General features: G+C 39.0%; 1 protein-coding gene across 1 annotated transcript in view; it reads right to left on the reverse strand.

The window, feature by feature from the left end:
* Positions 1 to 7092: 7092 nt before the first annotated feature.
* LOC149198799 (uncharacterized) overlaps positions 7093 to 14959 on the reverse strand; it is a 73630-nt gene continuing 65763 nt past the window's right edge. The window contains exons 3-5 of the mRNA XM_089400367.1: positions 7588 to 7870; positions 7273 to 7345; positions 7093 to 7130 (exon numbers count right to left, since the gene is read on the reverse strand). Of these exons, the coding sequence (XP_089256493.1) occupies positions 7093 to 7130; positions 7273 to 7345; positions 7588 to 7812 (336 nt within the window). The 5' untranslated portion in view covers positions 7813 to 7870. The remainder of the gene's footprint in view (positions 7131 to 7272; positions 7346 to 7587; positions 7871 to 14959) is intronic.

Consider the following 14959-nt stretch of genomic DNA (forward strand, 5'->3'; position numbering starts at 1 on the left):
GGGACGCTTATAGGAAACTTAGCCCATAAGAATCAGGTCGACGAGCTGAGCAAGGTGGTACCATTCACTTGTCAGCGTCAAAATTTTAGTGGCCCCAAATTTTTTTTTTCACAGTAACAACAAGTGCATTGAAACTGTGCATGTACAAACCAGAGCTCAAGCTATGGCCAATGAGAAGATAGACACCTTGAACACAAGTTGGAAGCATTAACGAAGCAGATCCAGACCTTACAGGACACAATCACAAAGGGCAAGTCGAGGGAACAATCGGAGGCATATGATTTTAATGAAAACCTTGAGGGCGAGTCTAGCCATTCTCCTCACTGCTATGGAAACCACCAACAGTCCCAACCTCGACCACCCAAGCTGGACATATATAAATTTGATGGCTCTCATCCGGCCACATGGCTAGCACAAATGGAGCAATATTTCACATTGAATCACATCAGAGATGATGTGACTAGGCTAAGTGTGGGAAGCATGTACTTGGACCAAGAAAGATGGCAATGGTGGCAGTGGCATCAACGCTGCTATGGAAGGCCCGTGACTTGGCAGATATTCTCAAAAGCCCTTTCTGATCGCTTTGACCATGAATCCAACTTTTTGGTCGTCTTACTAAGCTCCGACAGACAGGCACAGTGCAAGAATATATTAAAGCCTTTGAAGCATTAGCCTTCCACACAGGAGGTCTACCAGAATAATTCTACTTGAAATGTTTTGTCAGTGGTCTCAAAGATGCCATACAAGCCCGCGTCCGACTACAACACCCATTCTCATGGCTGGCAGCTTACAAGATAGCTCGTGAAGTAGAACGCGCGTTAGCGGCACAGTCGACTCGTCCAAATTTCATATAGCCAAGGGTCGCCCCACCCAAGCTCTGAGCACTACCCAAACACTTAAGGTTCAAAAGGTGTCACCAGCGGAAATGGTGGAAAGAAGAAAGCAAGGATTGTGTTACTATTGTGATGAGAAATCCTCCCCGGGAAATAAATGCAAGGAACCCAAATTCTTTCAAATTGATGCTACTGATCACAGTTCATCTGAGGAAGCCCCACCATTTGAGGGACCAGAGGAGGAAGATGAGGACAACCAACCAGACAATGAGCTTCCAGCTACACCTGAAGAACCAGTTATCTCGCTTCATGCTTTGGCAGGAATTTCTTCTCCTCGAACTCTCAAAATCAGAGGTTTTATTAAGCATCGCCCTGTAATAGTCTTGATTGATAGTGGCAGTACGCATAACTTTATCCATCAAAGAGTCACTGAAGCAGTGCATTGTTTTGTCAAAGCAGTCTCTAATTTCCAGGTCCAGATTGTTGATGGGGGGACAATGAAATGTGAAGGCCGTTGTGAAAATGTCAAACTTCAAATGGGGGATTATCACCTAAAGACCCACATGTTTGCCATCAACATGGGTGGGTGTGACATTGTCTTGGGTGTTGAATGGCTCCGCACACTCGGCCCAATCACAATGGATTTCCAGGAGTTATATATGAGCTTTAAGCAGAATAACCACACACATACCCTCCACGGACTCCAGGCAGGTGCTCCTTCTATCATCAGCTCACATAGGATGGAAAAATTGTTAAAAAAGGGCCACCATGGAGTTATAGCCCAATTTAATGCCATCCAGGCCTTCAAACCCACTTCTCTTCATATTCATCCTGAGATGCAACAGGTCTTAAACAACCATCTGTCGGTCTTTGACAAGCCTCATGAGCTTCCACCCTCGAGAGGGGAACATGATCATAGCATTACTTTGGTCCCAGGGGCACAACCACCAAATGTGCGCCCATATAGATATCCTTTCGCCCAAAAGAATGAAATTGAAAAAATCATCAAGGAACTCCTAGAAGTAGGTGTTATTCGCCCTAGCATTAGTCCTTATTCATCGCCTGTGGTCATGGTGCTCAAGAAAGATGGGGAATGGCATATGTGTCCAGACTTCAAGGCCCTCAACAAGCTGACGGTCAAAGATAAATTTCCCATCCCGATTGTTGATGATTTGCTGGATGAACTAAATGGGGCTCAATTCTTTACTAAGCTCGACCTTCACTCAGGCTATCACCAAATTCACATGAAAGAAGTAGACATTCCAAAGACTGCTTTCCGAACTCATGAAGGCCATTATGAATTCCTGGTCATGCCATTTGGTCTCTGTAATGCCCCATCCACTTTTCAGAGCCTCATGAATCACTTGCTCAAACCATATCTCAGAAAATTTGTCCTTGTTTTCTTTGATGACATCCTCATCTACAACCTCACCTGGGAAAAACATCTTCAGCATGTAGATTTGCTCTTACAACTGCTCTGGAAGCATCAATTATTTGTCAAATTGTCCAAGTGCTCTTTTGGCATGGAAGAAGTTGAGTATTTGGGCCACACACTGTGGGGCGTGAAGGTGTCAGGGTGGACCCCAAAAAGATCCAGGCAATGCAGGATTGACCTCAACCAAAGACCTTGGGTCTCATCGGCTACTATCGCAAATTTGTCCGCAATTATGGACCCCACTCACCTTCTCAAGAAAAATTCATTCCTCTGGAATGATGAAGCGCAACAAGCATTTATAGCTCTCAAACATGCCATGTGTTCCACTCCCATATTAGCACTACCCGACTTCACCAAATCTTTTGTGATTGAATGTGATGCTTCAGGTACAGGTATTGGGGTTGTCTTAATGTAGGAAGGTCGACCCTTGGCCTTCACTAGCCAACAACTAAGTGGGACAAATTTGGGACAATCTACCTATGAGAAGGAGATGATGGCCATCTTACATGCAGTGGATACTTGGCGACCATACTTATTGGGGCGGCGTTTCCAAATCCGCACAGACCATCAAAGCCTTAAATATTTTTTGGAGCAACGCCTATCCTCGCCACAACAAAATAAATGGCTAGCCAAAATGTTGGGATATGATTATGAGATAATTTACAAGAAAGGGCGCAAAAATGTCGTAGCAGATGCTTTATCACACCAATTTGAGGAGGAAAGCACCCTGCTAGCAATCTCTCTTCCCATTCCAAAGTGGATTGAAGAGGCTCGCAAAGAATGGTTTTCACATCCTTTGCTCTCCCAACTCATTAATAAATTGCAGGCGGATCCAAATTCCACAGCGGGCCATTCTTGGCAGAATGAGACTCTGCGCTACAAGGACAAAGTAGTGATATCACCAACATCCACCCTTAAAAGTCGCATTTTGGCAGAGTTGCACTCATCTCCCACTGCAGGCCATTCAGGCTTTCAAAAGACTTATGCTCGCACTCGACGTTCATTCTTTTGGACAGGCATGAAAAAGGACATTCTTACTTTTGTAGCTGAGTGTGATGTGTGTCAGCACCACAAAGGAGAAACAGTCAAATCCCCAGGCACATTACAGCCATTGCCCATCCCGGCCTCAATCTAGATGAAGGTTTCTATGGATTTCATTACGGGTCTTCTGAAGTCAGGCAACAAGTCAGTCATCATGGTGGTTGTGGACAGACTTTCTAAGTATGCTCATTTTTGTGCCCTACCCCACCCTTTTACACCAGCTTTGGTGGCTCAATATTTCATGGACCAGATCTTCAAATTGCATGGCATGCCCACTTCCATTGTGTCTGATCGTGACCCGATCTTCACCAGTAACTTTTGGCAGGAACTCTTCAGGCTACAAGGTACCCAACTACAACTCAGTACTTCCTATCATCCCCAAACTGATGGTCAAACTGAAGCAGTCAACAAATGTCTGGAGACCTACCTCAGGTGTTTCACTTCAGAAAAGCAACATCTATGGGTATAGTGGTTACCTCTAGCCGAATGGTGGTATAATACTAACTATCATGCCACCACCAAAATGACTCCATATGAAGCAGTTTATGGTCAACTCCCTCCTTCACCTACTTCTTATATCCAGGGATGCTCGAAGGTACAAGTAGTGGATCAACTCCTACAGAACCGTGCAACCATGCTGGCCCACCTCAAAGAGAATCTCCATCAAGCTCAAAATCGCATGAAGCAACAGGCAAACCAACATCGTTCAAAGCGCAAATTTCAAGAAGGGGATCAGGTATTCTCGAGGCTACAACCATATAAGCGAACATCACTCAAAGACAAGGGTTGTCAGAAATTATCTCCAAAATTCTACGGACCGTATCAAATACTTCAGCGCATCGGAGAAAGTAGCCTACAAGCTAGCCTTGCCACCCACTGCAAAATCCATCCCGTCTTCCATGTCTCATGCCTCAAGAAAATGGTTGGGAACCATTACAGAATTCAAACCAGTCTAGCGGAATTGGATGAAGAAGGTTCAAAATGGGCTCCAACCTGAACAGGTTCTTGACACGCGAGAACGGCACCTGCACGGTCGAACGATCAAGGAAGTCCTCGTCAAGTGGAAAGACACCTCTCCAAAAGATGTGACTTGGGAACCAGCCACTGTTCTTCAGCAGTTTCCGCAGCTTCAGCCTTGAGGACAAGGCTATTTTTATGGGGGAGGGCATGTTAGGGTCCAACCCTAACCCCTTATTTATGTAATAGGGTCGAGTCATAGTTATAGTTAGTTAAAGAGTCAATAAAGCCCATATTAATAATTGTAAGTGGTTGACCCGCATTTAAAGAAGAGACCACAGTTAGTTGCAAATGGGCCATGATATTAGATAGATAGTATTAATAAGAACCATGGTACTGACCCATGGTATTGCATGTATGAATCCTATATAAAGGATAGAGACTCCCCTCGAGGAGCATCGTGTCTTATTTTGTAATTGAGCCCAGCTCTATTGGAGGTTGCCCCCTCAAAGAGGCAAGTGAACATTGCTTTCCTTTCTGAATAATAAAATACATGTTGTTATTTCTTATTGTTCTGTGTTTTGGGTATATTTCTTCGCATATTTGGTATTCTGGTATCTTCTCGCAGGTCAAGAGCATAACAGCCTACATCATGTCTCCTTGTTGTTTTAATCTTCATGCATTTATGTTTTGGTAGTTCTTAATGATAATAAGATAAAAGAAGACTTAAAAGAAGTTAACAAGAATGCTAAGAAATCACAGGTAATTATTAAGATAAGAAAATCTTTCTGCCTTTCTAATTTTCTAACATACATTTAAGTTTTATCCACTCTATTAAGAAGAATATGTTTACCTCTAAAAGAGCAGAGAAACTAGTTTATGTGCACAACAATCTTCGCCTTCTTACAAGGGAGACACCATAGTATTTACAAGGACCTGCAACACAGTGGAATGAAGATCCTGAGAATGCTTCACAGATTGATGATGATGATGATGATGATGATGGACCATCTATCCTTACAAGATTGGTTAATGTACCATTAGATGACATTGAGTTGCAATTGCAAAGCATTCATGATGACGGAAGAGAATAAAGTGAGGCTCGAGCATTTTCAAATAGACTTGATACAGAAGATATGAATTTCTAAGTAGCTTCAGCCTTCATGAGGCTTCACAGATTGATGATGATGATGATGATGGACCATCTATCCATACAAGATTGGTTAATGTACCATTAGATGACATTGAGCTGCAATTGCAAAGCATTCATGATGACAGGAGAGAATAAAGTGAGGTTCGAGCATTTTCAAATAAACATGATGCAGAAGACATGAATTTCTAAATAGCTTCAGCCTTCATGCTACTATGGAGATGGACTCATACTTCCTTTTTTGTTGTCTTGAGACATTTTGATTTTTCCATTTGGCACCTAAACTAGTGACTATGTATTATTTTTCCATTTTGGCCTATAGTCTATGACTCTATAATTTATAAATTTACAATCCACGGTTTTCTAAACTTCCATTTGGCACCTAAACTAGTGACTGTATTATTTTGCCATTTTGTACTATAGTCTATGACTCTATAATTTATAAATTTACAATCCACGGTTTTCTATACTCTTAATTTAGGATTTATAATTAAATTTTGATGACTTGTTCATGTTTACAGCTTCATTAAATTTTACTTTGTCTTTAAAGTTTAGCTACTATTTAAATTTTGAAATGATTCATCATGCATCATAGAATGATTATGTAGACAATAGTAGATTGTAGCTTGTGGCAGAGTAATAGTACTTCTTAAGTTCTTGACAATGGGCAATGATGACAAGATTTGTTTTTCTGATGCGCAATGATGATTAGATCATATTAGTATTTTATTTTCCAATTTGAATTTCAAAATTAATAATAGTTCTAATTTTTATATTTTTTATTTTTAATTTATCATTCATGTTATTGCTGAATTACTAGATTTTATTTTAATTTATTTTTAATAAATATAAAAATTAATTGCCGCACTTGCCATCCCCAACCTGCCATCCCCTGAAAATTTAGGGGTGCGCTCTAGCCGTCCCAGAAACCCATCCCCCCATATAACCCCCGTCCCCACAGCCAGTGCAACATAGCTTCTAGGCAACTAGTTTCCCTACATAGATAGAGTAGGATACATTATAAATTACTGGTTTAGGATACATTATAAATTACTACTTCTAGGAAACTAGTTTCGTTAGAGTACAACACGCTATAAAAATACTAGTTTCTAGAGTCGAAGGAAGTAGATGACTTTTATATTGCATTTAATGTTAATATGGTCGTATTACTGCTTTAATAGTTAAATATTATATTCTGAAGTTATACTTCTAGGCAACTAGTTTCCCTATATAGAGTAAGATACATTATAAATTACTAGTTTAGGATACATTATAAATTACTACTTGCTTAAAGTACAACACTATAAAAATTACTATTACTACTTCTAGGCAACTAGTTTCTAGAGTCAAAGGCAAAAGAAGGAGAAGGCAACTAGTTTCTAGAGTCAAAGGCAAAAGAAGGAGATGACATTTATATTGCACTTAATGTTAATATGGTTGTATTATTGCTTTAATAGGTAAATATTCCATTCTGAATTTACACAGTAAAAATAAGTTATGAATGAATGTCCACAGTAGTAAAATAAAGTTATGAATGGACTTAGAGTCTTAGACTTTCCGTACCTTATTCATATTTCAAGACCTGAAGTTAACTTTTCTATGACGTGTGAAGTGCATAACTTATAAATTTTAGAACAACTTCTCTCTGAAGTGTGAAGGTGCGTAGCCTATAAATTTTAGAACAACTTCCCTCTGAAGTGTGTGAGTGCATAACCTATAAATTTTAGAACAAAATCAAAGCATTTAACTACCTTATGACTAAGTAAAAACCAGAACACAGAAGAGTAAAAAAATAACTGTAATAGCTGGGAAAATTGACCAATAAATAAATGACTGCAATAGCTGGGAAAACAGACCTGATAATGCAAGGTTAAGCATTCTGACAGCAGAACTCACTACCTCCCTTGACTTTCCACATAGCATGATCGCCTGTAACACCAAAGTAATGAAACTTCCATATTAGGTTATATGCATGAGCCCTCGGTTAATATTAATCCGACATAATTGCCTACAAGGTAAGCTTTGTCGAATATAACAAAATATATCTCATAACGACATTAGCTAAGATAGACTTCTTAAATCTAGAATACCTTGCATAACAAATTCAAGGCATGTACTTTGAGACATCTTCACGAAGATAATTACAATCAGATGTAGGATAGCAAGGAGACCTTCAACTGTGTGGCAGTAATTTTCGCTGCGGGTTGATCAATAACAATATTACTTGGAGCACATACCAAAAGCCAAATCACCGTGGCAGCAATTTTCGCTGCGGGTTGATCAACAACAATATTACTTGGAGCACATACCAAAAGCCAAATCACTGTGGCAAAAATTTTCGCTGCGGGTTGATCAACAGCAATGTTACTTGGACCACATACCAAGAGAACAGCCATATGTCGGATAGCAAGGAGACCTTCAACTCTGTGGCAGTAGTTTTGGCAGTAATTTTCGCTGCAGTTTGATCAACAGCAATGTTACTTGGAGCATATATACCAAAAGCCGAATCACAACACCCATGACACTTGGGAGCACATACCAATGTCCAGTCATGACTAAAATAAAATCTACTGGAGGTTAAGGGGGTCGAGCATGGCAAGTCAGCCATAGGATAGCAAGGAGACCTTCTTCAACCCTGTGGCGCTAAGCGCATACCAAAAGCCAAATTACAACAGACATATTAGTTGGAGAACATACCAAAAACTGAATCACAATACCCATGATACTTGTTGCACATACCCAATGTCCAGTCATATCTAAAATAAATCGGAGGTTAGTGGGAGTCCAGCATGGCAAGTCAGATGTAGGATAGCAAGGAGACCACCTGCAACCCTGTGGTGCTAATTTTCTTTGCGAGTTATTAACAGCCATGTTACTTGGAGCACATACCAGCTGAATCACAGTAATGAAATGAAATTGCATAAATGTCCAATGATGACCAAAACAAATCAGAGGCTTGTGGGACTCGAGCATGGCAAATATTATGGCTCGAGGACATCGAGGATAGCAAATAATAATAGAAAACTAGAATTTCCTAGGGCACACCTTCCATAATTATTATTATTATCCAATTTTTAAAGTCACAGCCAAGCTAGACACCACATTGGTGTATGATACCCCTTGTTTGTGGGACAAGGGACCCACCTCCGCGCAGTGATTTGACTGCTAAGTTTACATACTCTACCCCTCTGGTTTTGAACCTGTGAACTCTTAGGAGGAAAAACATGCTCTTAACCCCACTCAATAGAAGTGACAACATAGTCATTGGTGGAAACGGGATTAGACAGCCCTTAAGAATAGAGGTAAGAGAACAAAAGTTCATTTGAATATAAAACCTGTTCACAATTCAATTACCGTTGATTTAACGCTCAATAAAAACATCTTGCTTTTTATCTGGAATTGACCCTGCTTTGCTAAATGGTTTAGAAAAGCTGCTGAAACGATGAACTTTCATGTCCCGAGAGGGATAAACTCAGGCTCCTACAAAATGTTATTAGCAACACTAACCTGCGCATGATATGAATAAGGAAAGAAATAAATTATGGCAACACATAAATCAACCAGACTGCAGTATTCATTAACAGAAAAAGCCAAGAAAGATGTAGCAGACACAGCAAGCTGATTCATGTCTAGATATTTAATATCATATTATAGGTGTTATAGATGTTTAATATCATGGTGAAGCCATTCACATAAACTATGTTTATAATTTCAAATGGCCAAAGATATATGGTGTCATATCTGCCATTGCTACTCATTTTGCTCTTCGTCAGGGCATTCCATACATTGTATCTTTTATGTTCCTGCATTGAACTTTTTATATTCATCTTTTATGTTCCTGCATTGTACCTTTTATATTCATGCATTGTATTTTTTATAGGAGACCGTTTGGTTCTCCCGCATTTTATGGACATCATTGTACTCAACAGTCCCTTTGACCTACTTTGTAGTCATTAGTTGAACATAAATACAAGTATCTTATCTGATCTTATCTTGTAAGTGAAGTACGCATGATTTAAACATGGGTACTTTGCTGTGTTTTTGGTTATAACTTATGGAACCATATACAAGAAGTATCTTGGTTATAACTTATGAAACCATATACAAGAAGTAACTTATAGGTTCAACCCTGATGTCACTCTATAATCGTATCCGGCATACTTAGAGATGAAAGGAGTTTTGCTTGTACCTAAGTGTGCATGACGAAGATGAGCGAAAATATTTGGTAACTGAACACAAGAAAATATGAATCATCTTGTTAAACCTCCAGAGATCTCAACAAATGCATACACATTTGAATACACATTGCTGTGTTTTTGGTTATGGAACCATATGCAAGAAGTAATGAGTTATAAGTTCAACCCTGATGCCACTCTATAATCGTATCTAGCATACTTAGAGATGAAAAGGATTTTGCTTGTAACTGGGTGTGCATGATGAAAAAAGAGAAAAAGGTTTGGAAATTGCAACACATGATAATGAATCCTGTTGTTGAAACTTCTCCAGATCTGAACATGAATAAATAACTAACAACATGGGTACTTTGCTGCACTTTGATTATGGAATCATATACCAGGATTAAAAGATTATGAGATTGTAAGTTCAACAACCCTGATATTGTTCTAAAGAGCAACACATTATAGTGAAAAGATTTTGCAACTGCAACGCATGATAATGAAACGTGTTGTTAAAACCTCTCCAGATCTCAACATCCTAGTATACAAGGAATAAATGATTAACCAGGAACATGATTACTTTGCCGTGTTTTGGTTATGGAACCATATAGAAGGAATAAAGGTTATGAAATTAGTAGTGTTGTTAAAATCGCGATAAAATCGCGATTTTTTCAAAAAATCGCGATTTTATCCGCAACCCGATCAAATCGCGATTTTTACCCGTAAAAATTGCCAAATTTTTTTATAGCCGATTTTTTCGAAAAAATCGCGAGTTTTTCAAAAAATCGCGATTTTTTCGAAAAAATCGCAGAGGGCGCGGGCAGCGGGCTTTTTATATGCAAAATCGATTTTTTTTTTAGTTCATTGTGCTGTCCGCGCGGAGGAGGAGGAGAAGAAGTGAGGGAGAGGAGCTGAAGGGTTGCCGTCGGATTTGGGAGCGAATCCAAGCGTTTTTAGGAGGAATCCAAGCCAAGATCACCAATTTGTCCATAAAAAAGGTATGTAGATTAAATTTTTTTTGTTTTGCTTCTATAAAAACTTTGTTTTTCATTGTTTTTAAAGAATTTTTTGAAATTTTTCATTGATTTGGGATGGGTTATTTGTTATGACTATGAGAACCAATTTTTTATCTTTATTTTCTCAATTTTTTTTAAACATTGTTTATTTTTTTTGAATTTTCATTGTTTTTTGGCATTTGCCATTGGCATTTGGTTGGGTAACTTGGGTTTGGAAATTGGGATTTTGGAAATAATTAACTTGTAATTTTGTAAATGCTAAATTGTAATTTGTATTATGTAATCCTAAATTCTTATTTCCTAATCCTTATTTTTCCATAGGTTTGCAAATTCAAAATTCAAAAACAAACATGCCAAGGAAATTGGATCCTTTCTGGGAATATGGTGACATAGACAAAACTTGTATTGCAAGTTGTGTGGAAAGGAGATATTCGGGGGGGTGTACAGGTTGAAGTTCCACCTTACACAAATCCCTGGACGTGATGTGGTGCCCTGTCCTAATACAAATCCTGAAATTATCCGAAAAGCCATAAGAGCATTGGGAGAATTAGAGCACTCTAAAGAGGCCAAAGAAGAACTCAAAAGGCAACTAAAAAGGTCAGCTGAAGGAAGTGGGCCAAGTGGCACTGGTTCTACTGCAGCGTCAGTCAATCCGGTAACTGCATCATCATTTTTTGTTCCTCGAACCACACCTGGTGCACAACCAACTATCGGTTCAATGCTAAAAAGAACTGAAAAACAACAAGCTGACAAGTTGATGACAAAATTTCTCCTCTGGAGTGATATTCCTTTCAGCATTGTAAGGAATAATCCATTTTTCCAACCTACTGTTGATGCTATTGCCAGTGTTGGCTCGGGGTACAAAATCCCTTCTCTTCATGATTTCAGAGGCCGGCTTCTTCAAGATGAAAAGCGTGACTGCACCCAAAGATTGGAGGATTTTAGGGAATCCTGGGCACAAACAGGATGCACTGTTATGTCAGATGGTTGGACTGACCAAAAGGGGAGAACCCTTATAAACTTCTTGGTTAGTTGTCCTAGGGGGACTATGTTAATCAAATCTATTGATGCAACTCATCAAATCAAAGATGCAAAAAATTTATGTGATTTGCTGGATGTGTTTATTTTGGAGGTGGGTGCAGAAAATGTTGTCCAAGTCATAACGGACAACGCTGCAAATTATGTTGCTGCTGGTAGAATGCTTATGGACAGGCATCCTACTTTATTTTGGACACCTTGTGCTGCCCATTGTATTGATTTGATGTTAGAGGACATAGGGAAAATTCCCTTTGTCAAAGAGACTGTTGACTCATCAAAAAGCATCACAAAATTTATTTACAATCACACATCTGTGCTTAGCTTGATGAGAAAATGCACCAACAACAAAGAGTTGGTGCACCCCGCCATTACACGGTTTGCGACGAGTTTCATATCTCTTCAATCCCTCTTGAAATCTATGTGGGATTTGAAGAGAATGTTTGTTTCAGAGGAGTGGCGTTCTTCGCCAATGAGCCGCAAACCAGAAGGAGAGGCCGTCTGCAGACTTGTTTCATACCAAGAAGACTTCTGGGCGGGAGTGCAGGAGGTGTGCGCTGTCACTGAACCTTTGGTAAAGGTTCTTCGGTTGTTAGATGGTGAGAAGCCCGCAATGGGCTATTTGTATGAAGCCATGGACAGGGCCAAAGAAGCCATTCGGTCCTACTATGATGACAAGGGAGATGATGGGTTCCAGAGACAACTCCTTCTATGGAACGTCATTGATGAGCGATGGAACAACACACTCCATCGTCCCATTCATGCTGCTGGGCTTTTCCTGAACCCTACATTTTCTTATGCATGTGGGTTTGATTTTGATGCTGAGATCATGGATGGATTATTAACCTGTGTCCAGAAGATGGTGAGAACTCCAGAACAATGTATAGAGATCTCTAAACAAATTGAGACGTATAAGATGTCAGGTGGCACATTTGGCTTTGATATGGCTATCTTTGATAGGACGGTCAAAATGCCAGGTATTTTTTAGTTTGTAACTTTGTACTTTGTAACTTTGTTTCAAATTTCATTGTCTCTTCAAATTCCATTTTTTTCTTATGTTTATTTAAAATTTTATTTGTAATTTTGTTGTAGCCGCATGGTGGAAGATGTATGGTGGCAGAGTACCCCTTTTGCAAAAGCTTGCCATACGCATCCTCAGCCAAACATGCAGCTCCTCGGGATGTGAGCGCAATTGGAGTGTATTTGAAAAAATACACAACAAGAAGCGCAATAGGTTAACAACTTAACACTTAAACATTTAAAATATTGCAAATTTCCAAATAAATTTTTGAATTCATTAAACAATATTTTTTTTATAATATTAATTATTAATTATTATTTCATGAACTTTGTACAGGTTGGAGTCCCGTAGACTTAATGACATGGCCTATGTCTACTACAATCTTCGATTGTGGGTGAGGCAACTAGACAAGACACCTGATATGGATGCCATCTCATTGGATGGGATTGACACCACTGCTGAATGGAGGGTTGAGACCGAGAGGCCTCTCATGGATCCCACTGAGGATTGGTTAGTGCAGGATGAGGGGGAGGAGGAGGAGGGGGAGGAGGAGGAGGAGCAGGAGCAGGAGCAGGAGGAGGAGGAGTTGGAGGAGCAGGAGGAGGAGGTGACACCGCCTACCGGGCTACCACTAGAGGACGTGGTCTCTGTCTACCTACAGTAGCTGCTACTTCTACAGCTACTTCTTCAGCTTCTAGAGCACGTCAGACTCCACTGCCATTTCCACCACCACAGGCACCAGCATCTTCATCTAGGGGGAAAGGGAAAGCAGTGACATTTTCTCGCAAGAGGGGCAGAGGAAATCAATAGGATTAGAGTCTTAGACTTTCATTTTATTGTATATGACATTATGACATGATGAGATACATTATCATATTTTTTGTTGATATTTTGAGGCTGAGTTGGGACTCAGGACTTACTATTCAGGACATGATTCAATGTTATGTGTGATTTTAGCGCTAGAAATGATATTAAACATCTTATATATTAGTTTTTTTATCATATTTATGTGTCAATGTATTTATTTTATGTTGTAGATGGTTTAGATATTAAAAAAATTGAAAAAAATTGAAAAAAAATGAATATTTTTGTGCCAAACGATTTTTTCCCGATTTTAACGATTTTTTCCGCTTTTTTCCCGGCGCCGATTAAATCCCGATCGCGCTTTTAACAACATTGGAAATTACAAGTTCAACCACCCTAAGTTCAGCAACTGTGCATGTGCATAAAGAAAAAAGATTTGAAGACTGCAACACAGGAATAAATAACTAACAACATGGATACTCGAGTGTTCGACCACCTTAAGTTCAACAACTCTGATATCATTCTATAATTTTGTATCTAGCATACTTTGAGATGCCTATAAAAAAAGACGTTTTGTACTTTAAGTGTGCATGAGTGTGCGTGATGAAAAAGCTAGATAACTGCAATACCTGTGATAATGAATCATGTTGTTGAAACCTCTCCAGATCTGAACTATTCCATACACGAATAAAAAACAAAGGACATCGACACTTTGCCGCATTTTTGGTTACATAAACATATACAAGGAAAACATATCCAAGGAATAGAAGGTCGAACTTGTAATATTAAATATTTATATTGCTGCTAATTCAATTTCAGATTTTGAATGACATTACTATTTATATTGCCGCTGATTCAATTTCAGTTTTTGTGTGATATTTTATGCCATCCACATGAAAAGATGTTCTAAATATTGCATGACTGCTAAAACATCAACCAACACAAAGATATCCACCACCAATATTTAGAAAAAATATATACATACTTCATTATAAACAATATCAACTACAGAAACAATCTCAGGACTTGACAGTATTCATTAGGTTTTCCCCTTCTTCCAAAAATGCCTGCTGTATGAGATTCAAAACCCGAAACTCTTAGGGTTGAAATTGAAGCAAAGGGTCAACAATCATTAGGGTCCTGCTCAGATTCTCGGTGGGCCTAATTCAAAAGGTCCCAAATTCAAAAGGTCACAAGGTGAAATAGATTAGCAGTTGAGTGAAAAAGATATTTAAAAAAAAAAAATCGCAGAAATAATTCAAGTCTAGCAAAAATTATTTTCATGGAAAAACATCACAGGAAAGTAGGCTGAGTTTAAACTTTAAAGGATGAACTGGATTTGACATAAAAAGAAATAGAAAAAAAAGGAAAAATCATAGACTCCAATTAACACTTTCTAAGGTTCAGTTACACAATACCAAAATCTACAAGGACTACAAAGTTCCTCCCTGGATCTAAAGGAGGGTTTGATTAACCCCAAGGAACCTATGCT

This window comes from Pinus tabuliformis, chromosome 2_1 (assembly GCF_031772625.1).
Source record: "Pinus tabuliformis cultivar Carrire ecotype Pingquan chromosome 2_1, CPIR1, whole genome shotgun sequence".
Classification (NCBI taxonomy): Eukaryota; Viridiplantae; Streptophyta; class Pinopsida; order Pinales; family Pinaceae; genus Pinus; species Pinus tabuliformis.